This window comes from Lolium rigidum, chromosome 5 (genome assembly GCF_022539505.1).
Source record: "Lolium rigidum isolate FL_2022 chromosome 5, APGP_CSIRO_Lrig_0.1, whole genome shotgun sequence".
In the NCBI taxonomy this organism is placed as follows: Eukaryota; Viridiplantae; Streptophyta; class Magnoliopsida; order Poales; family Poaceae; genus Lolium; species Lolium rigidum.
In genome coordinates, this window is record NC_061512.1 from 209190754 (window position 1) to 209217953 (window position 27200).

Below are 27200 nucleotides of genomic sequence, written 5' to 3' on the forward strand. Positions count from 1 at the left end.
TCCAAGAAAATAAACATTTACCGTTCGAGAGGATGACATGCGGGACCCATGAGGCAGCAGCATCCTCAACGATTCCAAGGCGGCAGGGGAAATATCCGGAAATTAATTAGGGGTTCAAAATAAATCCATCAAAGGAAACTTTTATTGTTCATAGAGGATGACATGTGGGACCGAACTCGCCAACAAATGGCGCCCTCATCGTTTCAGAGGGGGCAGGAGATCAAAAGAAAAAGGCAACTAGCCAGAAATTAGGGGTAAAAAATAACTCCAAGAAAGGAAACTTTTATTGTTCGTAGAGGATGACATGCGGGACCCATGAGCCAGCAACTTACTCAACGTTTCAAAGGCGGCATGAGATCGAAAGAAAAAGGCAAGTGACAAAATATCAGGAGCCAAAGATAATCCAAGAAAAGAAACTTTATTGTACGTAGAGGATGACATGCGGGTCCCATTTAGCAGCAGCGGTCTCAACATTTCAAATGCGGCTTGAGATCAAAAGAAAAAGAAAGTTGATTGTACATAGAGGATGACATGCGGGTCCCATGAGTCAGCAGCGGTCTCACTGTTTGAGAGGCGGCAGGGGATCGAAAGAAAAAGGCAAGTGACCAAATATGAGGTGCCAAAAATAATTCAAGAAAAGAAAGTTTTATAGTCCATAGAGGATGACATGCGGGTCCCATTTAGCAGCAGCGGTATCACCGTTTGAGAGGCGGCAGGGGATCGAAAGAAAAAGGCAAGTGACCAAATATGAGGTGCCAAAAAAATCCAAGAAAAGAAAGTTTTATAGTACATAGAGGATGACATGCGGGTCCCATTTAGCAAGCAGCGGTATCACCGTTTGAGAGGCGGCAGGGGATCGAAAGAAAAAGGCAAGTGACCAAATATGAGGTGCCAAAAAAATCCAAGAAAAGAAAGTTTTATAGTACATAGAGGATGACATGCGGGTCCCATTTAGCAGCAGCGGTATCACCGTTTGAGAGGCGGCAGGGGATCGAAAAAAAAGGCAAGTGACCAAATATGAGGTGCCAAAAAAAACTCCAAAAAAAGAAAGTTGATTGCACATAGAGGATGACATGCGGGTCCCATTTAGCAGCAGCGGTCTCAACGTTTCCAAGGCGGCAAGGGATCAAAAGAAAAAGGAAGTAGCCAGAAATCAGGGGTCAAAAAAAATCCAAGAATAGAAAGAATTTTGGTTCATAGAGGATGACATGCGGGACCCATGATCCCGCATCGTAAACGGCTCGATCGGAGAACGTTGAACGAGATGGCGCGATCGAGAAAAAACAATGCCGCAGAGGCTGCCATCCGGGCCCTACATCCCTCGGCGGTGCGGATTTGCGTTGACTCGGCCGGCGAACCCGAGATTTCGAGATGCACCACGTCCCGGGCCACCATACGCGACGTTTTGGCCGCTTTCGTCGGGCTAGGTGGCCTCAAAAACGAGAAAAAAAAAGTTTTGACATGCACCACGGAGGGACCCAAAATCGTCGGCCATGGTACACCAGCAACCACGGCGCGACTTCAACTTCGTCGGCCATGGCAACTTTTCTTGTAGTGAACGATGTGTACAGCCATCCAAACAATTTGCAACTCTGTCCGGGCCGGTGCAGCACAGGCTACCAAACGATGGGCCAAAAATGGCCGGCGGCCCGTTCACAACGCGCAGGAGCGCCCATCTCGCTACGCCAGTGGTGCACGATTTTGGCCTAGGCAACCAAACGCGCCCTAGATGCAGACCTGTTCCTTGCAAACCACCCATTGCCCGAAGGAACAACAGAAACACATCTAATAGTTACTATCTCCGAAGCTAATTAATTGACGTATCCATGTGCTAATGACATGCACGGGCGTGCCTCCCTCCGCGTCAATTAAATCCGACCGAAGGGGGTACAAAATAAAGGGATTTCTATTTTCGTGCCCCTGGTTCGTTAGTTGTGCTCAGTTTTCCCCAGCCTCTTAACTTTTCCTCATTTTTCCCTTCCCTCTAGTTTGAAACCCCTCGTAGACGCTCGGACGGGAGGGTTGCCGTCAGGTCAGAGGCCTTACCGTTACCGTTAATCTGACGGGTGGGGTTGCACAGAGGGCAGTTCCTCTCTGACCGTCTCGTGCTGACGGGTAGTAATCCATCCGTCGCTGACACGTGGGCCGTTTTATTTCCTGATTGTATACGCGGTGCTTCCAATGACAAATGTGGCCTCTCTATAGGGCTGCCGTAGCCAATGACCAATGGGGTCGTCTATTTTTCAGGAAAAGACATATATAACCGCTCTGTGGGGCTGCCACAGCCAATGCCAGTGAGGTCGTCTATTTTTTCAGGAAAAGACATATATTGCCGCTCTGTGGGGCTGCCGCAGCCAATGACCAGTGGGGTCATCTATTTACTTAGAGAAAATCATATATTCCCGCTCTGTGGGGCCTCCGGAGCCATTGACCGCTGGGGTCGTCTATTTATTTAGAGAATATCATATAGAGCCGCTCTGTGGGGCCTCCGCAGCCAATGACCGCTAGGTCGTCTATTTATTTAAAGAATATCATATAGAGCCGCTCTGTGGGGCCGCCTCAGCCAATGGCAGGTGACTATTTTCGCAGCTTAATCTAAAGTGAATCTTATGCTAAACATGGTGCTTCCCGACGGTGACCTAGCAATGGCGGCGAGCATAGCCGTTCTGACCATGACGATATTGGCATCATTTGGAGGTTGTGGTGCTCGAATCATGGTGGAAATTGCGATATAATTTTTTAAATGCATAATATATAGGAAAATAGCTAGATCTCTAAATCGATGCATATGAAGCTACATATATATTCTTGGTCATAATCCCCTTATCTAAAGGGGATGGATGCATGGCTTCACGTCGTCGTTGCTTTCATCGTCAGTATCTTCGTCGTCCGAGTAGTAGTACTTCCTGCACATTGTTCCGTCGAACACCTTCACTCGTGAGCACATCATCGCCTTCATATTTGAAGTGTACGAAGCAGCCGAAATCCACACCGTGCGCGATGGCGAAATTCTCCCAGCCCTTGTCGAGGTACATCCGGCCTTGACCGTCAAATAGGAACTCCACGGTCCGGAGACGAGGACCACGGTCAGCTGCTCGCGGATACACCTTAGCCGGCTCCTGGCCGTCAAGATAGTCCGCAAACTTTTTTGGGAGTGCTCGCAAAGAGATCGAGCGCCGATCGTTTGAAATTAAAGGTTTTTTAGAACATGCCCATAATTAATCACATGCATCATATATGTGGGAACGCGTACGTACCTTCTTGACCAAAGGGTCTTTATAGACGACGATGAAGAACTCCTCTATGATCAATGGCAGTGTTGACGGTGGTGGTGGCAATGATGATGATCCACCATCCCGGCCGCCCCTTCCGCTTGCCCTTCCGGTCCGCGTCCGAGACGTGGAAGCCATGGCAATGGATCAAGTGTATGTGAACGAAGAAGAGAGAGGCAGAACCTATTGACACAAGGGATGGCCGTTGTGGGTGGTTATAAGGGAGAGATGACCGTTGTAGGGGTTTACACAATATATTAAGGAGGAGGTGACCGTTGTGGGGGTTTACACAATAAATTAAGGAGGAGATGACCGTTGTGGGGGTATATATCTCAACAAAAAAGTAATGCGGACTATCTTGACGGAAATGGAACTTCGTGATATAGTTTATCATTTTACCGTGAAAAGTAATGCCTAAAAGAAATGGTAGTTCGTGATAGTTTATCATTTTACCGTAATGGCTACAAGAAATCGGTGATTGTTCATCATTTTTTGCGTGGAAAGTACTGGCTACAAGAAATGGGTGATGGTGTATCATTTTTTGCGTGGAAAGTAATGGCTACAACAAATTGGTGATGGTGTATCATTTTTTGCGTGAAAAGTAATGGCTACAACAAATGGGTGATGGTGTATCATTTTTTGCGTGAAAAGTACAAATCGGTGATGGTTTATCATTTTTTGCGTGAAAAATAATGCCTAAAAGAGTTTATAATTTAGCTCGTGAAAAATAATGCAGAAAACCAAACTTTAGCGTACTGGGTAACCGCCCTTTAGCATACATAGAGGATGGAAGCTAACCGCCGACAGAGAGAGAGAGAGGGTGGTGGCCCCGACCAGAGAGAGATTGGGGTTATCCTGCCCGTTAAATCATACGATCAACGGTCGGCGGGCACGATCCGCGTGACATGGGCTAGACCAATCAGGGCAATGTTGGGCGTCTGTGAGAATTTGTGAAGGAAGAGGGCAAAACTGAGTAGTATCAAGAAACCAAGGGCAAGTGAGTAGTAAACAAACTAAGGGATTCAAATATGAGATTTTAAAAATGAAAAATGCGTGTTTTGTACAATGAAACCCATCTTGGCCTACCTCAAACTATTTGCAATACAAATATACATGGGTGTGAAAATTATGGCCTCATTCAGACAAAGTATGTTTTGGGGAAAGCTGTTTTGGGTAGGGCTTATTGTGGAAAACCATGCACCTTCATAGCTACTAGGTGATTTGAGATGTGGCAATTTGTGGTAAAACTTGATTTATCTATGATTTGAGAAGTGGCAATTTGTGGTAAAGACTCCATGAGTAAGTGCCACTCTTTTTCGGAATTTTTTGCACATTAAATAACTCATTTAACTAGTTAATCCCATTTGTTGACTCTCTGTTGACCAGCCACTTGAGGGTAAAACTGAGTATATTGCACTAGCCAGTATTAGCACTCAAGGGGAAAACTGAGCACACAAAAATGCTAGTATATGACTCGAGGGTATACCTGAGTATATCTAAATTTCCAGGGTTAGACTCAAGGACGCTTGTTGCGGTGCAGAAGTGGAAGACGTGCCATTGTTGACGCGTGTCGCGGTGCAAACGTGCAATAGTGGACACGTAGGACGCGGGTCGCATTTAGGACGCGTAAGCCCCTCTCTCCCTCCCTCTGCACACAGTACGTCTCATTCTCGCTCACGCACGAAACCACGCCTCTCATGTCCCATCAACTTCTCCAAATCGAAGGAAAAACCCCAACCGCCGTACTAGCCCTGCCGGCGGCCATCGCCCCCGAGCTCGTCGCTCCGAGCCTGTTGCATCCGAGCCCGTCACCGCCGAGCCCGTTGCCGCCGAGCCCGTCGCCTCCGAGGGCGGCGCATCCAAGCGCGGTGCCTCCGTGAGCTGGGCCTCTCTCATGGCTGACGGACCACTTCACAAGATCGGCGAATGCTTACTGGCGAATGAGGAGTACGTGGACGCCTACTCTGCTATGAGGCAAGTCCGCAGAAATTGGCGCTCGGGTTTACTCGAGGCCGACGTGCACCCGCACGAATGGATCATGGTAGACCACGCCCTTCCACGCGCCGCCGAGTTCACCTTCCTCCAACTCGGCACATCCCGCTACGTCACCATAGATCTATCGGAAGTTCGTGCAAGGTTCAAATTCCTCCATATCTATAGGGTTAATCTATTCTTATTTTCAATCTTAGTGCTGAATGTTATCTTCATCAATATATTTTAGATACTACTTCGTCGGCTTTTGCCGTGGCGTTATCGTGCTTGCCCAGAAGAACCCGCCGCACAAGATACGGCTTCTGAACCCACTCACAAAGGCATCGAACACTATGTTTGAGGCACAGATGCCATCTGTTTTTCTAGATTCAATCGCTGTAATCAAATCCCGACTATGGTCTTCGTTTGCTCATATTACCCGAACGAAATTAGTTGGGTCGATGAGAGCACTCCAACTAAGGATATATATGAATATTGGGGAGAAGGAAGATTTTCGATCGAGAACCATGGTTTGCATTGCATTACCCCGTTCAATGGTGAACTGTATGCAATAGTTGTGGACAATTTTGAATCCGGAAGAATAGTGTGCACCAATGTACAGTTGCAGCAGCGCGCGAGCAATCGTCAAGATGGAGACACTAATTTCATTTCCACAACTTGGAAATGACAAGTTCTATCTTGTGAAGTCGTATGGTGATCTGCTGCTTGTGTTGTTGGACAACATGCTTTTGGAGGACCAACCATTGGTGTACCGTGTGGACACTCGGAGTCGCTCTCTCCATCCGGTCAGTAACATTGGCAGTCATGCCTTCTTCGTGCATTATATTCGGTGTATCTCCGTCGACACCAGAGTGCACCCGACACTTCGACCTGGCTGCATCTACTACGCCGATTTGGGTTATATCAGAGATTACATTCATACAAAGGCCTGGAATGAGTGGCCACGATATGTGGATAGAATGGGAAACTACGGTCTGAGAAATGAACACAGGCCATACCGTTTGGAGGATGTATTGGCCGCACAATGCAGACGGAAGGAGTTCAATGATTATTTCCTTGGGATAATGCACGAATGGAGCAACGAAGAAATACATGAGGAATGAGGAATCTTCTTGTTGGCCATACATTGCGTGCGTCTTATATTTTTTTCCAGCTTAGTTTGTCCTGAACATTAACAACGTTATTGGCTGCTTTTGGCTGTTGTATGTAGTTTATGTATTATACTTAGTTTTCTGATTATGCTGCTGTGAATTTATCATATACTAGCTTCTAGATTTGCTGCCATATTGGAAAAAAAACGAGGGCCAAAAGGCATAAATAATTGAAGAAAGACAGAAATAGAAGCTTCTCTAGATTTGATATTAATTTGATGAAAAAGACAGAGAGAGAAAGAGGGGAAAAGGTGCTCTTAAAAGTGCCAATTTGAGCCGAGAGAGACAAAACTCAGCTCTTACGTACAACCAAACACGATCTCGTCCTGTCCCACGCGGTCCCTTCCTACCAGCCCCACACGACGCGGCCCCACAAACGATGCTGCCCCACACGTCAACATGGAACGTTCAACTAAACGGATTCCTTCCGTCCGAGCTCCTTCTGCGGGTTTTGGACAAAGGCTTGGGGAAAACTGAGAAAAAACTAAGGGGCTGGGGAAAACTGAGTACAACTAAGAACCCAATGGCACGAAAATAGAAATCCCTAAAATAAATTGATAACTATGTTAATTTTCTGCTAGTTGGAAATTAGCAATTCTATTAATTATATATCAGTGGGATGGAATCATATCACTTGATGAGAATTAAGCTAATACTCCAGTAGGTGGTGTCATCGAACCTAAGTTGCAATCTACAATAAAATGAATAGCGAAGCAATCTAACATTTTAGGGCATTTTATTGAGTTTCAACCACGAATCACGAAACAATCAGGGCCTCCATGTTGCAACTCGTGCTAATATAAATCACGATCCAATGCCATGGTCCAGGAATTGAGAATTAAGTTTAATTTCCAGTTGACCGAGCGAGAATTAGCAAAATCTTTATCAAACATAGCGTGGTGTTCATCTCGAGCATAGGCGTCGCATTCACCGTTATTATGATTGATGAGTTAGTGCGATAAAACTCATTACAATTTCGTAACGCCAGGAAAAAAAATGTCTTCGCAAAAAAAAAAAGCAATATGAACAGTTAATAGGAATACATGCAGATTAGCAGCAACATCATTGGTGAGGTGGTACTAGCAACAATTGTGGTGTTCTGGACATTCTTGGATGGAGCCGTTTCTAGCAGCTCAAGGCCGGGAAGGAGACCACGTCGTTATCGCACCGGCTGCAGAGGAAGACGTGCGGGACGTCCTCTGCGTCCGCGACCCCGGCGCAGCGCGTGTGCTGCCACGCCTCGCAGATGTCGCAGCAGGCCATGCGCTCGCCGTCGTCGTCGTCCGCGCCACACACGCAGTCGACGACCCTCTCTCCGACATCGCCGCTCCCCTCGCAGATGGCCGGCGCTTCCTTTTTCAGGTCACCGTCCTCGGCCTGCTGCTGCTGCTCCTCATCGACCACCCCTTCAACCACGACGGTGCTCCCGACGCCGATCAGGCCGAGCACGGCGCTGGCATCCTGGCCGGCGCCGATCCCCAGGACGGACTCTGCCGTGAATGTCCTGAGAGCGAGGTACATGTCCCTGAACAGCCTCTGCACCTCCCACTTGAGCTCCCCCACGGTGGCATGCGCCGGCACGGTGACCGTCTCGTACGGCGGAACCAGCTCCGGGCCCCCGTTCCTGACGACCAAGGTGCAGCACAGGCTGACGTAGACATGTCCGATTCCGCCGTTGCTGGTAGTGGCCATGATCCCTTCGTGGTAGTCCTTGACGAAGTGTTTGATGTCCAGGATCATTCTCACCGCCACGGGGATGGCGCCGAACGCGCCGGTGGTGAGCGCCTGGCTGGGCTCCTTGAGCACGTGCCTGTACAGGTGCACGAGGTCCCTCATGAGCTGCGCCCTGGTGAGGTGGAACCGCACCCTCATCTTGCCCTGGCCCGGAGTAGCCACGCCGGCGCCCGGCGCCGCGGCCGGAAGCACGCTGGACACGTCCTCGAGGCAGTACTCGAGGACCTTGGTGACGGGGTTCATGGCGCGGCGCACCACGTAGTTGCCGACGATGTGGTTGCCGAGGGACTTGAGCACGAAGTCGAGGAGGCCCGTGTCGCCGATGTAGGCGCGCGCGGCGTCGCGCACCTCCTGCCGCGTGACCCAGCGCGCGTCGGACGAGGACCGGCGGAGCGCGTCGACGACGGCGCGGGCCGCCATGTCGACGCGCTTGGCCGACCAGCGGCAGGACGCGTCGGACATGATGCCGCGGTAGTCCATGGCCGTGACGGAGGTGGCGGGGAGGCGCGTGCGCAGGTCGAGCATGAAGCGGAGGAGGTCGCCGAGGTTGAGCAGCTTGTGGCCGCTGATGGCCTGGTACTTGGTGACCAGCATGGGGAGGTCCTGGGTGAAGCAGCTGAGGTGCGGCAGGAGCACGCAGAGCGGCACGGACTGGAGCGCGTGGAGGGACTGCTGGTACGCCTGCAGCGCCACGCCGTAGCTCGGCCGGCCGTACCGGTAGCCCCACCGCCCGAACCATGTGTCGCCGTAGGCCACGCCGTGGAGAAGCCTCAGTACCATGTGCCCTTTCCTCGCCGTGTCGACAAGGCTCACCTTCCTGCTTGCAACACACAACACACAAGTGAAGTGAGAACTCATCGCTCATGCAGCATATATACAAGCCGTACGTGGCACAGTGTAAGTTTGCGATTGCAACGTCAGAAATGCATATATGTACCTTACGTGCAAGGCTGAGCATATGCGGTCCCAGAGGTCCATGATCTGGTGGCCGGAGACGAAGTCGGAGCCGCCCTCGAAGCCATGGATGCCGACGAGGTGGCCGTAGCCGTTGAGGTGCACGATGCCGTGCAGTAAGTGGCCCCTGGAGGTCGCCGTCCCCTTCGACGCCTTCTCGGTGCCGCCGCCGTGGCCGCTGACCCCGTAGCACAGGCCATCGGTTTCCACCGAGGACTCCCTCTTCGGCAGCACAAAGTGGAATCTCTTGCTGCATATCAGGTGCCGACCCCAACCTGCGACGTACACGACCTCCCGTGATTACGTCAACGTCGATCAGACTTTGATCGCGCTCGTGCGTGCGGTATGGTTAATGCGAAGCGTGTACCGACAACACGGCAGAGGTGGCACTGGCGGTGCGGCGAGGCGGCGACCTCCTCCTCGACGACGAAGAGCCTGACGACGGTGGGCGGGTGGCGGTGCAGCTCGAGCTGGAACGACCAGCACCTGGTCTCCCCAGGGGCGCCGGCCTCCAGGTGCGCCAGCCCGAGCAGGGTCCTGACGTTGTCACGGAACGCGCCGGCGAGCTGCGCCGGGTAGCCGGGCTGGCAGAAGGAGTCGAACCGGAACAGCACCTCGCCACGCTTCCGCCGCCGCGAGCTCCCCAGGCTGATCACCATCGTCTTCGCCATGTCACTGTGCCTAGAGGACGGACGGTGGCGTGGGCTGGACCTCGCCGCACTTTATGGTGCGGATCGAGATCATCTAGTAGCGGCAGCGGTTCCTTCGGCTTCATCTCACGCGGTAAGTGCCCGGGATTTAGAAAGCTTCGGCGGTCTGGTGGGAGATGAGCTCCATAAACAAATGGACCATGCATCCTTCTAGACTAGACATGCTGCTCCTTCACAAACATTCTACTCAAACTTTACACACAGCACCTCCCGTTTTCGTCCCTCGTTTACTACCAGCGATGAACATGCACACCCATACTACAGTCGTCAAAATCATCACTGCAATTGATGATGGCATGATGTGAATGCAAATATTGCAGAACTTCTGTCCTTAATCAAACCAGGACTTAAACAAGCATTATCAGATTCAGATACATACACTGATGAATGCCACAAGCGCAAAATAATTGATTCATGAACGCACTACTTTGATATAGGAAACAGGCGGGGTGCCATATGCAAATGCGGTGCGAGGATATCTATAAGATACAGATGAATGGTATAAGCATGAAGTAAGCTCAACGAAGTATGCCTTGCCTAACTGAATGGTAGGGTGCAGTAGTTTAACATCAGGGAACCGCTATTTTACAATTGTTTAGCTAGAACAGAATGGAACGCATGGTCTATAACTTCGGCACCCCGTGGAAGTGTGAAGCGGATGTATATTCATCCACAACTACCGCCTTCACAGAGTAGGTGGCCCAAATGGCCACCGTGAGCTATTTGTTAAGTAGTACCGCTGTACCATTTTAATCTTGACACCGTAATTTTCCCTAAGATTTACACCATATTCTCACATATTAAGCAGCCACGAGCCTTCTGCAAATTGAAAGGCGTGAAGGGCCGATGTACTTCTTTTCTGTCCTTGCTATCTACCAATTGATCTGTTATCTATGCACTACCAAGAGCTCAAGGGGTTATCGTGGAGTAGTGCACCAGATTTTGATCTGCATGATCAATAATGTACACTATAGAGCAGTAATGATGCACAATGTCAGAAGCTCACTTAGGCTTGTCCAATGATGTTCTCTTGTCATTCTTCACGAGACTCCATGTAACACGACCGAGTGAGACGAATCTGTAGGGAAGGCAACATATGAACCAATCCAGCTACTGAGACCAAATGATGAGATAAAATGAACCTCACCTGAGCAAACGCATAGATTGCCTGCACGATCCTAGCATAATCGGTCCCGAGCATCTGAATCACAATATCAGCCAAGAGTGTGCCCCACATTCTGTGTAAAAGTTAAGTGTATAAAGAGTTAGACTCTACAATCCACAGAACAACACAAATATTCCATGCGCAGAGGGCAATCTAAATTTGATTAAATCATGGTGTAAGATAGTTATTGACAGCCAGAAAAGATTCATAAAAATATACTATGAAGTATTAGGATAAACATACATTGGTCCGAGTAAAGTCATGAAACTCCTAAGACCAACATATCTAGAAGCTGCACGAGCCAAACCCTACATATAGTCAAAAGAGGATTATTCAATCCTGACATATAAATGTCCTATCTTCAACAAAAACATGGGTACAATAGCAGTAATGTGTGAAAGTAGATGATAGGAAAATACAGTATTACCTGTTCAGCTGCAAGCAAGCCAACTCTAGATTCAAGGTTAACAGCAGCTAATCGGCCACCCTGGGAATTGCAGTTTTCATTACTTCTGAAGAATATTCAATTACCACAGTTGTGAATATATTTTTTTTTGAGCTGAGTTGTGAATATTTCGAGAATACACGACAGTTATGAATATTGCTGGCAACATGCAAATACGATTAGTCTAAAAAAATACGATTAGTCTAAAATGTCAAGCTTAATTTTCCAATACATTTTGCAGATGGTAAAGAAAAAAAAGAGCTTATACTAGGGGAAACACAGATATGAGTTTATATCTATTGCTCTGTTGATGAACACATAAAATTCAGGAGCACCGAATCAAACAGAATCAATTAAAATAGATATACCTGCTTAACAAGTTCTTTCTTTATCTCATAATTAGCTGTCTCCATCAGCAGCTTTCCAGACAGTCTCTTGGCTAACTACCATAATGGTAAGTAACATCAATAAACAACGATGCTGTGAGAAGTAATTGAATTAGATCTGTTAACAATAGACAATATTTCGTACCGATTCATAGATTGTTTTCACTGTCAATGCACTCCCACCCTTCCATAAGAAAGAAATAATTGAAATTAGCCAAACAACTGAAGGATCACAAGGAGAGAAGAAAAAAAATAAACAATTGTTGCAAATACCTTCAAGAATGTACTTTCTAGTCCCTTTGACCCAATCCTCCAAGCAGCATCAGTAAGCACCTTCCAGTTATTTACTTCAAATCTGGGTTTTTCTTTCGGAGATCTCTGTTTATCCCATGGAAATGAGAGTGATCCCTTCTGGCGGCTAAATGGAGAGATCTAAAAAGGTTACATTTAAGACCAGTAGCGTAGCAAAGAGAGTAGAATATCAGACTTGTACGAGAGAATAGGTCTTAGAAGTTTTCATACACAGGGGGAAATTGGCAAGTAAGGAATGGCATTAGTACGTGATGACCCGATGTTGACTAACAGTATATATGGTAATAATATATGGCAGTATATATGTCCGGTTACATAACTTAAGGCCATTTGCATACACCCCAAGCAAATTTGTATGGGCATCCTTATACTTTCCCATAAATGTAAATACCTTGAATATTCATCCAGGAGATGTAGAAATATTTCTGCCTCCAGGTCCGCAGTACATAATTTACTGGAGCATTGGACACCAAGTTCTTTTCTTACTTGAAGTAAGACATTCCTGTATGATGGTCTCCAGCCCCTATGAAGAACGATCGTACAGGTGCAGAACATTAAAAGAGGTGGATAACTATGTCAGATTGACTACACATGGTAACGAATCTATCAGGACAACATTTCTATTCGACAGAGGAATAACTACTGCACTGACCTTATAATTGAGCGGGCATCTGCAGCAAGATACAAGAACCTGGACTCTAATTTTGAGATGAAAACATCTCTCTCCTCGATATCATCCAGAGCAACAACAGAAACAGAGTTCGGCCTTTTTGCGATTGATTTTATCACTGGGCTGAGATAACTACAAAATAAGGAAGCATAAAGTCAAAGTTTATTGTGCTGACATTGTGAAACATTGGAACAGTATGAGAAGTAGATATTGTTCCACAACTTTTCATGGCAGTCCTATGGTGGAAACTCATGAAGGTGATTAGGTCTAACTGAATCCGTGATCACAATAAATAGAACTCAAGAGAACAAACCGATGGTTTCAAAACTCAATATATGGAAGTAGAAACAAAATGGGAAAGTAGTATTACTTATTTCCAAATAAATACTGTGATCTAGTTGAACCTCTGTCCTGCATAAATTCACAGGTCTTATCCTCTCTGGCTCATAGGTTAAATGCATGAATTGCTTAGTGCTACTACTATTTTTGTAATCCTGCACAAAATCTACAAGCAACTAGATATATTTGCTAATTGTGACATCGAGCTTACTGTCCCAATGGGGTAGGGGTAAACCATCGGTAAGAACCAAAAAGTCCAAAACAAGTAAACAACTAGTATCAATTTCAACAGATTATATGAACGCTTTTATCCAAACTCCAACCTAACAAATTAAACTCCGTCTCATGAAGCCCATCACTATTATCCAAAGGGCCACCCAATCCAGTTGTCTCAGTGGTAAACAGCATCGAAACAAACAGCAATCGACCAGACCTGGTACCGTAGAGTATCTCCTCAAATTCCAGCAGCTCCTCGTCGGTGGCGAGCTCGAGCACCAGCCTCAGCTCCGGGTCAGACATATCTTCAAAAGCATACCAGTGAACTAACAATTACGAGAGTACAAATCAAGTTCGCACCACAGACCCCAATTTGATTAGGTGCGCACAGTACCTTCCGCCGCGGTCGCCGCGTAGTACGAAGTGGCCGCACGGGGTGGGAGGACGGGCTGGGAAGCCTGAGTCCTGCGGGTTCCGCCGAGGCGAGCAGAGGACGCGACCGCGGGAGCGCGGTGCTCGGCGTGGAGCGGCGAGGTTGGGACCCGCCGTGCTGCGTGTCGGCAGCGAAGCGAGGATTGGAAAGTGGTGGTGGTGAGGAACGGAAGGATTTTGGCGGTTGCGGCGGTTGCGGCGGTGGCCATTGTCGGCAGATGGTATCGCCGGCGGGCGGACGGCGCGGTGGCCGGTGGATGGTCCAGAGTCCAGAGCCGCAACGAGGTTTTGTGGAGCAGAACACGGGCAATAAATTGCGGTCATACGGGAATATTTGTGTGGATTTTTCCCAGTTTCCTTCTTTCCCCGCATTGTTTCTGCAAGTTTTGTCTACCATAAATTATACTCCTCCTCTATAATCTACATCTACACTACTTAAAAAGAATGAATGTTTCCGTATTCTGCCCAGAGCGCAATACGTCAAGGTTTTGGTCGTCTCGTCCCACACTAAGTCGCCCCCTTCATCAGACATTCCGACCTCGTTCGATGGTTCCGCCAAGCTGGGCCAGGCCCATCACAATGCACTACACAGTCCTGCTCCTGCGCCCCTATCTTCTCTCCCCTGGCGACCCCTTCCTATCCAACCCTAGCCGCCATGCCTTCTCACCCCCACAATCTCCTTCCTCCACCCGTGGCCAGAGAAGCCCCATCCTCCGCCTTCCGAGGTCGCCGTCGTGTTCCTTGATCGGCCGTGCGATCTCACCAACGCCATCCTCGCCATTTTCTTCCAAATGCGGCTAGGGAAGGGCAATTTGGCTGCGGGACTACGGAAGAAATCAATTTGGATCGCTGCGCCGCTAGCTACAGGCCTCTCCCCGCCGCATCGTGCTGTCCCGCTGTAACATCCCAAATTTCAATAAAAAGAAAGTTAGAGAATTCCAGAAAGCAAAATTTCAAACCAACAAAAACTTTTCTATTTGCATATAGTACCATGCATAGGACTTGTGCATTTGAGTGATATGCCATGATGATTATTATTACTTGTATTTGATATGCTCTAAAATCCTAGTGTGATCATATGAAGATCACCAACTAAATAAATCAAAGAGGAAGAAAATCCAATAAATGGAAAACCCTAAAAACCCTCACATATGCCCTATGGTATTTTTATAAATTTTGACCCTAGACCTATTTGGTCTTCACCATTAGTTGAGTAATGTTATTAAACACTTATTACAACTTTAGGAATCAAAGTTTCACAATTCAAATGAAATCCAAACACAAATCCCACTCACATATGATAATGGTCAATTTTGACAATTCTAGTCTGATCACCACTTTGAGCCCTTGCCATTCATTTTTCCCAAACCAGTTCTTGCTAACTCTTTGCACCATTTCAAAGTCAACATCAAGGTGAACAACTTTGATGAAGATCACCATGCCAAATTCATCTTTGATCATGAGCAATGCTCATCCAAAGTCTCCACTTTTTAACATATGGAACATTCCTCACTTAGCCATTTTGGCCAATTTTTGAATTCTAACAAATCCACCACCACCTCAAATCACCTCTGGTCAAATACAACTTATATCAACACTCACTTTTCAAACACATTCACCATTTGAATTATTTCAAATTTGGACAATTTTGTAAATTCCAAAATCGGGCACTATTTGCAACTATTGCAAATAGTGATCTACCTCACCTAATCTAACCCAAAGCTATCCTACATTGTCCCCTGGTCCCCTCTAACCCTAAGTGCTGCATAGAAACCCTAGGGAGAGAGAGAACAAGCAAAGACATGGCCATGCCGGCCCATGCCGGCCATGTTCTTCTCCCCCTCTCATCCTTGCACCCTCGCCCCGGCCACCTCGCCACCGTGTGCCACCGCATCCCCTACGCCACCTAGCACCGGCCATTGTCGAGGTAGACGCCGTAGCTCGCCGGAGATCGCGCGCCCAAAATCGCCCGGCATGCCGCTCGCGTCGCGACCATGCGCGCCATGGACGCGCACTGGCCACGCGCCGCGTAGCCACCTCGCCCACGCCCGGACCCCCGCGAGCACCCCGAGCATCGCCGTGACACCGCAACAACGTTGGACAACAGCTCGACCACGACCCGCACCCGCCGTCGCCGGAGAAGCCAACCCGGTCCGCCGCGGACGCGACGGACATGGAAGAAACGCGACACCGCCAGGCCCTCCCCGACCAAGCTGTCGCCACCCAGAGGACCGTGGCGACGCCACGAACACACCTGCGCCCTCGCCTAGCTCGATAGCTCGCCGGAGCAGCCGCGCCCATGTCGCCCACCTCACTGCCTCGCAACAACAATATTCCTGGGATTGCGATGTATGACATAATAGGCATTCAGATTTAAAAACCCGGGTGTTGACAAGTTGGTATCAGAGCCATTGTTTGACCTTAGAAGACCTTAGTTAGAATGGGCGTTCTGAAAAACTTAACTTTGAAATCAAATGAAAGAAAATATTTGTGAAAAGTTCCTACACTCTTGTCTTTGAGACTTTGCCAAAATTTGATGAATCATGTTCTATCTTATATGAATCAACTTAAAATTTTGCCACACTTTGCACTCTCTAACTTACTCATCCAATTCTGTTTCAGATGGCGCTGAATGAACCCATCAACACCAAGTTTTACCAGCTTGGGAATGGAGGAAGCTTGATCTTCGAGCACGACCTCAACGCCGTCTCTGACTTCCTTGGGCGCCCACACCCCGAGTTTCACGGGGTTCAGCTGGACGACACGCCCGGAGGAGAGTTGCAGTGGGTGATCACTGCCGACTTGAGGGGCAAGATGGAGCCTCCCACCTCGGAGAGGATTCTCTTCTCCTTCCGTGAGAGCAACTGGCTCGACGGACTCGCCCGTGGCCTACAGGAGGCACTTGCGCGCCTCTGTGGATAGAACATGGTGCGCATCCTCGCCTCTCGCTACGCCCACCTTGTGAGGCGTGATGCTGCGGGAGTGCCCATGGAGCTGCAGCCGCACCCGGAGTTGAGGCACCATGCTGAGCACCTGGACTTCATGCTCTACCAGACTCAGAGGGACCTTGACGCCACTCGCGCTTACGCGAACCAGACCCATGCTCACATCACCAAGCAGGGTGAGGCGATCAAGCTACTCAACAACGACCGCAAGAGCCTTCGCCGGCAACGTGCCAAGAAGGACGCTACGATTCGTCGCCTTCGCGCCCGGATCGCGTCACTTGAGGCCACCGTCAAGGCCCGGGAGGATCAGATTCGTCAGCTCGGAGGATGACGATGGAGGCATCGACATTCGGGGAGGAGACGCCTTCCCGAGCGACGACAACGACTTTGAGGAGGACGAGAACACCGAGGAGGAGGACTACGAGTTCTCGGAGGCAGGACCCGACGACTACGTCCCGATCGATGTCGATGATGAGGAGTAGTTGCACTAGCTCACTTATAGTAGGTGTGAGTTGTATCCCGTCCTTTGTATCGTAGCATGAGAATGGTTCTTAAAACCATTGGAGTATGTGTGTAGTTTGTACTATGTGTTGCATGAATGAATGAATGTTATGTTTGTCATGAAAAGATTACAAGTTTTCAAATTGTTTTCAAACTTAACCAAAATGAACCATAGAATGTTCCCTCTTATCTCAGATGGCCCCTCCAAATCGCACCAACGACGCGATACTGCAACTGCTGCAAACCATGCTTGCAGACCGGGAAACCGAAAGAGCCGAACGCCAAGCCAACCTCATCGCCTTGCAGAACATCGCCAACCAAGGCCATGGAAATCATGACCACCCCGGATCCAAGCTCAAGAACTTCCAAAACACCAACCCTCCGGTGTTTAGCAAGACCGAGGAGCCCCTCGACGCCGACGATTGGCTCCAGACTATGGAGAACAATCTGGAGGTAGCCGGAGTGGAAGCCAACGAGAAAGTCTTGTTCGCCACTCACTATCTCGCTGGACCAGCTCGCGCCTGGTGGACAAGCACCCGTGCCATGAACGGAGGTCAATTCATGACTTGGGAGGATTTCAAACTCAAGTTCAACAAGTACCATGTACCCCCGGGTCTTATCAAGAAGATGAGGGATGAATTCCGTGAGCTGAAACAAGGTCGCATGACGGTGGTTGAATACCGCGACAAGTTTCTCACTTTGTCAAGGTATGCCCCTGATGAGACCGACACCGTTGAGAAGAGGAAGGAGAGATTCCTGAACGGATCGCATGATGAGATGCGGATCGTCCTCGTCAACATCCCCTTCGCCGACCTCGAAGCCCTTGTTGACTCCGCCATCCGGATGGAGGGCAAGTTAAACCAAGCCAATGAGAACCGCAAGCGCCGCCCGGCCAATCGAGTGGATCAAGCCACCCCCGAAGTTTCGCCCTAGCTCAAGCGGAGGTTTCACTCCGAGAAACAACAAACCCCAGATGCAGAACTCTCGCCCCGGTTATCAGAACCGGAGTGGAGGAAACTCCAAGCCAGGAGGCTACAACAACAACTACAACAACAACTACAACCGCGCTCCACCCCGAGCCCCTAACAACAACACCACCAACACCAACACCGCTCCCAGAACCGGAAGCAATGCCGTCCCCGTTGCGAACAAGCAGGACAAGACCACTATCACTTGTTATGAGTGTGGTGTAGTGGGGCACTACTCCAACGAGTGTCCCAAGCGTCTTGCCAAGCTCGCCGGCAACACCGCTGCACCTGCTCAGCAGCAACGCCGTGTCTCCACCGGCAAGAAGTTCGCCCCCAACAACCCCAACAACCGCAACGGCCGCCTCTACCATATGAACGCCGAAGAAGCCCAGGAAGCACCAGATGTTGTACTGGGTATGTTTTCTGTCAACCACATCCCCGCCGAGTGTTGTTTGATTCCGGAGCATCTCATTCTTTTGTCACCGAAGACTTTGCATCAACAAGTAAAATTCAACCTCTCAGTTTGAAACATGTTATGATAGTCCAAATCCCCGGATCAACCACCAAAGCCGGAAAATTTTGCAAAAATGTGCCAATCAAAATCCATGATGTAGATTTCTTTGCAAATCTAATCATACTTGGAACCAAAGGTTTGGAAGTTGTCCTAGGAATGGACTCGGATGTCCAAGCACAATGGATTGATAGACTCGCGCCAAGAAAGCCATAACCATGACTAGCAACGACCGGTATCGTAGTTGAGCACGTCTCCGAAAAACTACCCAGAAAATTTACATGCAACCAAAGTGTATCCAAGCCAACTCTGGATCAAATCAGGGTCGTTTGTCGCTACCCTGATGTGTTTCCGGATGATCTACCCGGTATGCCCCCGGATCGGGATATCGAGTTTATCATAGAGTTAATCCCCGGAACTTGACCCATAGCCCAGAGAGCCTACAGCATGAACGCAACCGAGCTTGCGGAGCTGAAGAAGCAAATAGATGACATGTTAGCCAAAGGTTTGATTAGACCAAGTGCATCCCCCTGGAGATCCCCCGTCTTGTTTGTCGACAAGAAAGATGGTGCAAATCGTTTATGCACGGACTATCGTAAGCTTAACGATTTCACCATCAAAAACAAATACCCCCTACCCAAGATCGAAGACTTGTTCGACCAACTCACCGGATCCCGAGTTTTCTCCAAGATTGATCTTAGAACTGGATACCACCAACTGAAGATCCGAGCCACCGACATTCCAAAAACTGCCTTTACCACCAGATATGGGTTGTATGAGTACAACGTCATGTCGTTTGGACTGACCAATGCCCCCGCTTATTTCATGAACCTCATGAATAAGATCCTCATGAACTTTTTGGACAAGTTTGTCGTTGTATTCATCGACGACATCCTCGTCTACTCCAAGTCCGAAGAGGAACATGAACAGCATTTGGAGATTGTCCTAGAAACCCTTAGACAGCACAAGTTGTATGCTAAGTTTAGCAAGTGCGAGTTTTGGCTGGAAGAAGTTGGATTCCTGGGACATATCTTGTCTGCAGGAGGAATTGCCGTTGATCCCGCCAAAATCAAAACTGTTATGGAATGGCACGCCCCAACCACACAAACCGAGGTCCGCGCTTTTCTTGGATTAGCTGGATATTACCGCAGGTTTGTAGAAGGTTTTTCGAGCATCGCTCGACCAATGACCCAACTGCTGAAAAAGGACAGGAAGTTTGAGTGGACTGACAAGTGCGAAGAGAGCTTTCAACAGCTCAAAAGTAGACTGACAACAGCCCCAATCCTGATCATGCCAGATATCGCAAAGCCCTTTGACGTATATTGCGACGCCTCCAAGACTGGACTTGGATGCGTACTTATGCAAGAAGGCAAGGTTGTATCCTATCTTTCAAGACAGCTCAAGCAACATGAACAGAACTACCCAACCCATGACCTCGAGCTTGCAGCCGTGGTCTTAGCCTTGAAAGTTTGGCGTCATTACCTCATGGGTAATCGATGCGAGATCTACTCCGACCACAAAAGCCTCAAATATATTTTCACCCAGAAGGAGTTGAACATGAGACAACGCCGATGGATCGAACTGATCAAGGATTACGACATGGAGATTCACTACCACCCCGGCAAGGCCAATGTGGTAGCGGATGCTTTGAGTCGACCGCCGTGCCGCTTGAACTCCATGCTCGCAACCGAACAGCCCGACCTCGCACCAAGAGTTTGAACGAGTTCGGACTTGAACTTGTTAGTGAAGGATTCCTAGCCGACATAGAACCGCAACCCACCTTGGTTGGTCGGATCAAGGAAGCCCGGAAAGACAACGCTAGCATTGACGGAATCAAGAAACAGATAGCCGCAGGAAAAGCCCCGGATTCACCGTAGACGAAGCCGGAGTGCTTTGGTACAAAGAACGTCTCTGCGTACCATCGGACTCTGACTTGAAACAAGTCATTCTGCAAGAAGCCCATGACACCCTTTATTCAATCCACCCCGGAGGTACCAAGATGTACCAAGACCTAAAAGAACAATTTTGGTGGCACGGAATGAAGAGAGAGATCGGTAGCTATATCGCTAAGTGTGACACCTGTCAGAGAGTCAAGGCAGAACATCAACGACCCGCCGGACTGTTACAACCCCTCCAGATTCCGGAATGGAAATGGGACTCCGTAGGAATGGACTTTATCACCGGACTGCCCAAATCCAAGCAAAGGCAATGATTCAATATGGGTAGTTGTCGATAGATTGACCAAAGTCGCCCATTTCATCGCCGTCAAAACCACCTATCAAGGCCCAAAGTTAGCTGAACTTTACATCTCCGTAATAGTCGCTCCGCACGGAACCCCCAAATCGATAGTGTCGGATAGAGGATCACAGTTCACCTCAAGGTTCCGCGAGAAAGTGCATGAAGGACTAGGCACCCGCCTAAATTTCAGCACCGCCTATCACCCTCGGACCGACGGACGGATCGAGAGAGTAAACCAGATCATCGGAAGACATGCTTAGAGCATGCGTACTGGAATACGGATCCAAGTGAGAAGACTGTCTACCTTACGCAGAATTCTCTTACACCAATAGTTACCAAGCCAGCCTACAGATGGCCCCCTTTGAAGCCTTGTACGGAAGGAAGTGCCGTACCCCCCTGAACTGGTCAGAAGTCGGAGAGAGCCAAGTTTTCGGCCCAGACGTTCTTCGGGAAGCCGAAGAGAAAGTCCACAAGATCCGCGAGTACCTCAAAACGGCGCAATCCAGACAGAAGAGCTACGCCGACAAAAGACGTCGGGAGATGACCTTTGAGATCGGAGACTTCGTCTATCTCAAAGTATCCCCCTTGAAAGGAATGCAAAGGTTCCAACTGAAAGGAAAGCTTGCACCCCGCTATGTCGGACCTTTCCAAGTCCTTAGCCGCCGAGGTGAAGTATCTTATCAACTCGGAGTTGCTCGAAGAAATGTCGGTCGTGCACGACGTGTTTCACATCTCACTTCTCCGGAAGTGCCTTGAAGTCCCGGAGAAGACCGAAGTGTTCAAGAACATCGATCACAGATCGGTGGATATCAACAAGGATCTGACTTACCGTGAAGTGCCGATTCGCATCCTAGAAGAAGCTTACCGAACCACCCGCACCCGAAGCATCAAGTTTCTGAAAATCCAATGGAGCAATCATACCAAGGATGAAGCAACATGGGAACGCGAAGACTTCATGAAGAAGGAGTACCCAGATCTCTTTAGTACTTAACTTTCTTTTCGATCTCGGGACGAGATCTTTTGTAAGGGGGAAGGGTTTGTAACACCCCAAATTTCAATAAAAAGAAAGTTAGAGAATTCCATAAAGCAAAATTTCAAACCAACAAAAACTTTTCTATTTGCATATAGTACCATGCATAGGACTTGTGCATTTGAGTGATATGCCATGATGATTGTTATTACTTGTATTTGATATGCTCTAAAACCCTAGTGTGATCATATGAAGATCACCAACTAAATAAATCAAAGAGGAAGAAAATCCAATAAATGGAAAACCCTAAAAACCCTCACATATGCCCTATGGCATTTTTATAAATTTTGACCCTAGACCTATTTGGTCTTCACCATTAGTTGAGTAATGTTATTAAACACTTATTACAACTTTGGGAATCAAAGTTTCACAATTCAAATGAAATCCAAACACAAATCCCACTCACATATGATAATGGTCAATTTTGACAATTCTAGTCTGATCACCACTTTGAGCCCTTGCCATTCATTTTTCCCAAACCAATTCTTGCTAACTCTTTGCACCATTTCAAAGTCAACATCAAGGTGAACAACTTTGATGAAGATCACCATGCCAAATTCATCTTTGATCATGAGCAATGCTCATCCAAAGTCTCCACTTTTTAACATATGGAACATTCCTCACTTAGCCATTTTGGCCAATTTTTGAATTCTAACAAATCCACCACCACCTCAAATCACCTCTGGTCAAATACAACTTATATCAACACTCACTTTTCAAACACATTCACCATTTGAATTATTTCAAATTTGGACAATTTTGTAAATTCCAAAATCGGGCACTATTTGCAACTATTGCAAATAGTGATCTACCTCACCTAATCTAACCCAAAGCTATCCTACATTGTCCCCTGGTCCCCTCTAACCCTAAGTGCTGCATAGAAACCCCTAGGGAGAGAGAGAGAACAAGCAAAGACATGGCCATGCCGGCCCATGCCGGCCATGTTCTTCTCCCCCTCTCATCCTTGCACCCCTGCCCTGGCCACCTCGCCACCGTGTGCCACCGCATCCCCTACGCCACCTAGCACCGGCCATTGTCGAGGTAGACGCCGTAGCTCGCCGGAGATCGCGCGCCCAAAATCGCCCGGCATGCCGCTCGCGTCGCGACCATGCGCGCCATGGACGCGCACTGGCCACGCGCCGCGTAGCCACCTCGCCCACGCCCGGACCCCCGCGAGCACCCTGAGCATCGCCGTGACACCGCAACAACGTTGGACAACAGCTCGACCACGACCCGCACCCGCCGTCGCCGGAGAAGCCAACCCTGGTCCGCCGCGGACGCGACGGACATGGAAGAAACGCGACACCGCCAGGCCCTCCCCGACCAAGCTGTCGCCACCCAGAGGACCGTGGCGATGCCACGAACACACCTGCGCCCTCGCCTAGCTCGATAGCTCGCCGGAGCAGCCGCGCCCATGTCGCCCACCTCACTGCCCCGCAACCCTCTCTCGATTCTATAAATAGGAGGTTCCCTGGACCAAACCAACGACACCAGCTCACTCCCCACCTCTCACTACCACTCAACCACCCCACCGTTCGTCTGATTCACGCCGGAGAAGGGCCAATCGGAAGCTCACCGCCGTGGAAGCCCTGCAGCAATCGCCGGCGATCCCGACCACCTCAGGCGACGCCACCTGTACCAGGAGAACCGCCGTCGTCCACAACTTCGTCAAGCACACTGCCAACCCTAGCTGGAGCCGCCGTAAGCTCTCCGACCCCCTAGGCTCGCCGCCAGCACGTCGGGTTCTCGTCGGAGACGACGACGAACCACGGCCCTCCGATCCCCTTCTAATCCAACGTCTCCCGTTGATCGGTACCGCTTCGGCGTTTAAAAGCCGCTGACATGCGGGACCCGCTGTCAGGCAGCCCGCACGGCACTGGACCGTGGCTGGGCTGGCCTTGGGCCGTGTTTAAACCCTTTGAGCCCACCTAGCTTTCCCGCCGGCCTTTTTTATTCAAATCCTGTTTAATTAATTCAAATAGTTTTCCATACTGCCTCCACTTTGAAAATCAATAGAATTAAATTGGCTAAACCAAATGTAACAAACTTTATATGGTTGGAAAGCTACTAAAATTATCTAGCCAATGCTACTGGCCCCATGGTCAGATTCTTTGTAGAATAAATGTGATAAAAATAACAAGACAGGGACTTTTCCCTATTCAAATAATTCTTAAAAATTAACCAAAATAGATATTAAGTTAATTCCAACTCTAATAGCTCACATTTGACTTACACTAATTGTTTATGCAATAAAATGGTGTGGTCACTTTGCATGATCATGCCCTAGTTTAATTAATGGATGATATGGCTAGTTTAACTAGTTGATATTGTCCAAAACTATTAAAGTTAAATTATGTGGAGTATTACACTTCATTTAAACTTGTCTCACATGGATTCATGGGATGTTTGGACCCCTGGTCCCAAACTCTCTTATATGAATTACTTGAGATTTAAATCAAATGTAGGGTTATTTAAATAGTATGAGGTGATCCACCTCATTTAAATCATTTTCCCAAATGATGATGATGAACATTTGACTTAGGTCAATATGAGTTCATACATGATTGTTTGAGAAATTAAATCTTAAGAAGATTTCAATGAGAGGAAATTATTTCTCAAGAACCCTATGGAAACTATCATTTACATATTAAATACAAAGAAGTGAATTCTATTTAAACCCCACAACCCATGTACTCTAGTTAATTTATTTGTGTGCATAGAGTAGTTTGTGTGTTATATGTGATGTATGGAATAGCCATTGAATTAGTGAGTAATTATACTCGTATTCAAATTTAGACGGTAGCACCGGAGAGTACGCCGAAGAAGAAGGTTGCTACCAAGAGGAGGAGGAGGAACAGTTTGAGAACTACCAAGGCAAGCTATTACCAATGCAAGCTAATATTATTGCAAAGTGCAAAGCCCCCTTGGGGCAAGGCACCATGTTTCTTATCTTTTCTTATATGAACCCATCCCAAGTTTTTACTTTACAAGTTTTTACTTGTTTTCTAAATGAGTTACTTTTATAGTTAACTTTGGTCAAAGTACAAGTTGATTACTAGAGTAGTGAGTTAGTCTTCTCCAAGCAAAGCAAGTTAGCACCCCTCATGAATTAGAGCTAGTGCTAATGAATTAAAACTTGACTACTCTAGATGGGAACAATGTGAATTTGAAGGATTTTTTAAACCTTGGAATGAAGATGCATTCCATTGAGTGATTTTGAAGGTGAATGTGAACAAGAGAAGATGGTGATTTTTGATAAAACAATGATGTTGGTTTGAATGCGATACCTTTCCAATTATTAAGTACCCCCACAATACCTGATTATGGGTAGGGCTTAACTGGAAGTTTATGCGTCTTAGTATGGGTTCCCTCTAAACAAGCGTCATCGGGGTTATGCCGAAAGCTGCCTCTACCACAAAAGAAATGATATGATATGATGCGAAATGAGGTGAATGTCCGGCCCAAGCCCTGTGCAGTTCCCAGGTTGACCGTTGGTCTTCACTGGGAGGCCAAGCTCATGGGGAGAGGTGCTCATACTAGAACTCGTAAGTGAAAGGTTATGGTTGATGATCCGCGTATCGTGTTACGATGATTGGGGAAATCCCGACGGATGAAATCAAATGTTGTGGCACAAGTGTGCAACCTCTGCAGAGTGTAAACCTATTCGAATAGCCGCGTCCACGGTTACGGACGGTTGGAAAGGCCATACAGTTTCCGATGTCATATCTTTTAAAATGATGTTGAAAAGGATGATGGTGAAATGACTTGTGGTGAATTGAATTGAAATCACCACTTGAATGGTGGGAATGACACTAATGTTCCCACTTGAGTTAGTTAGCACATGAAGAGTTGTTTACAAAAAAAATGTTTGTGAACTAAAATTGGCTTTATGCAAATAAACTAGAGCTTAGCAAACCATACTAGAATGTCTAGCACTTACATTAGTATTAGTTTGCGAGTACTTAAAGTACTCACGGCTTTGTCCCTGGCTATTCAAATGGCCAGAGTATGAAGATGACCAAGGAGATGACCAGCAGGACGCCTACGACAACTAAGCGCCTTCCGACGTCAAGCGTTGGCCTGTGGACTAGAGAGTCCTTGTATCTTACGCTTCCGCTATGTTGAACTATGAACTTGTGTTTGTTCGTTGATCAATAGATCAACTATTCGTGTAATATGGATCATGTGATTCCAAATTTGTAAGACTTATGGTTTGTAATGAATGATGACTGTGATACTTAACTATTATGCCTCACAACAACAATATTCCTGAGATTGCGATGTATGATATAATAGGCATTCGGATTTAAAAACCCGGGTGTTGACACCCGCGAAAGTGCCGGCGCCGCCGAGCTGCAGACCAAGGAGAGCAGAGACGGAAACACTTTCCTCTAGGTGGGAGAGCAAATCCCTTATCCATGTCCTCCCCTTCTGTATGCGGCCGCAGAAGCTCCATGACGCCGTTCCCATGTTCCAGCCACCGCTCCATCACCTGGCCCACGGTCGCTCTGTCTCCCCCCCTCCACTGTCTTTGGCTTGCATCTCGGGCGGCATCCCCCTCCCCATGCTTGCACTCCATAGCCCCCTCACTCACCATATCTACCTCCAATGAAGCCTTTGCAGAATTCATATTCTGATCTAAACCTCAACCCCCTCTTGATTTCACAAAATGTAACCATGTATATGTGGTTGATTTGTCCAACAGTGCAGATCCACAGCAGTTTGCAAGATTATATTTTCCTAGCGGTGCAGATCCACGATGCCATCGTTCTGGTGCTACCCAGCTGTTTTTCCTATCCTCTCTCTCTCTCTTCACATGATACGCCACTCTCCCTCCAGTTTCCTCTATTACAAGGTAGACAAAGATGGAGTTATTTGCATGTTATGTTCTACTGCGGTATGCTTCTGATTTCAGTTTATATAAATGTGCCACAATTTATCTATTTGATTCTTGCATGGTAGACATCATATCATAAAAGTAGAAAGTGTGCTGAAATAATTGGAATTGCACATGCTATTGCTTTATGGTTCCTACCACTGAACTTTTATTTTTTGCGGGTATACCATTGAACTTAACCGTGTTACAGTTCTTTCAGTGTTCATCTTTGATAGAGAATGTCCAAGGGGCACTGCCACTGTAAACTGCTCTATGGGGTTTGATAATATGCAACTTAACTGAAGAATCAATACAGTGTAGGTTTGTTTCTCACAACATTTATGATCTCCCAG

General features: G+C 47.9%; 2 protein-coding genes across 2 annotated transcripts; both read right to left on the minus strand.

Moving 5' to 3' along the window:
* Positions 1-7540: 7540 nt before the first annotated feature.
* Positions 7541-9774, minus strand: LOC124651944 (PHD finger protein PERSISTENT TAPETAL CELL 1-like). The gene is made up of 3 exons (XM_047190961.1): positions 9471-9774; positions 9087-9378; positions 7541-8966 (listed from the first exon to the last, which is right to left on the minus strand). The coding sequence occupies exons 1-3, from the start codon at positions 9772-9774 to the stop codon at positions 7541-7543; spliced, it is 2022 nt and encodes a 673-aa protein (XP_047046917.1).
* Positions 9775-10276: 502 nt separating this feature from the next.
* On the minus strand, positions 10277-13987 carry LOC124657011. Its single transcript, XM_047195644.1, has 11 exons — positions 13741-13987; positions 13564-13651; positions 12774-12923; positions 12513-12644; positions 12083-12227; positions 11955-11993; positions 11792-11866; positions 11406-11465; positions 11222-11286; positions 10961-11051; positions 10277-10891 (listed from the first exon to the last, which is right to left on the minus strand). Exons 1-11 carry the CDS (start codon positions 13985-13987, stop codon positions 10847-10849), a joined length of 1137 nt encoding a protein of 378 aa, XP_047051600.1. The 3' UTR covers positions 10277-10846.
* Positions 13988-27200: the final 13213 nt, after the last annotated feature.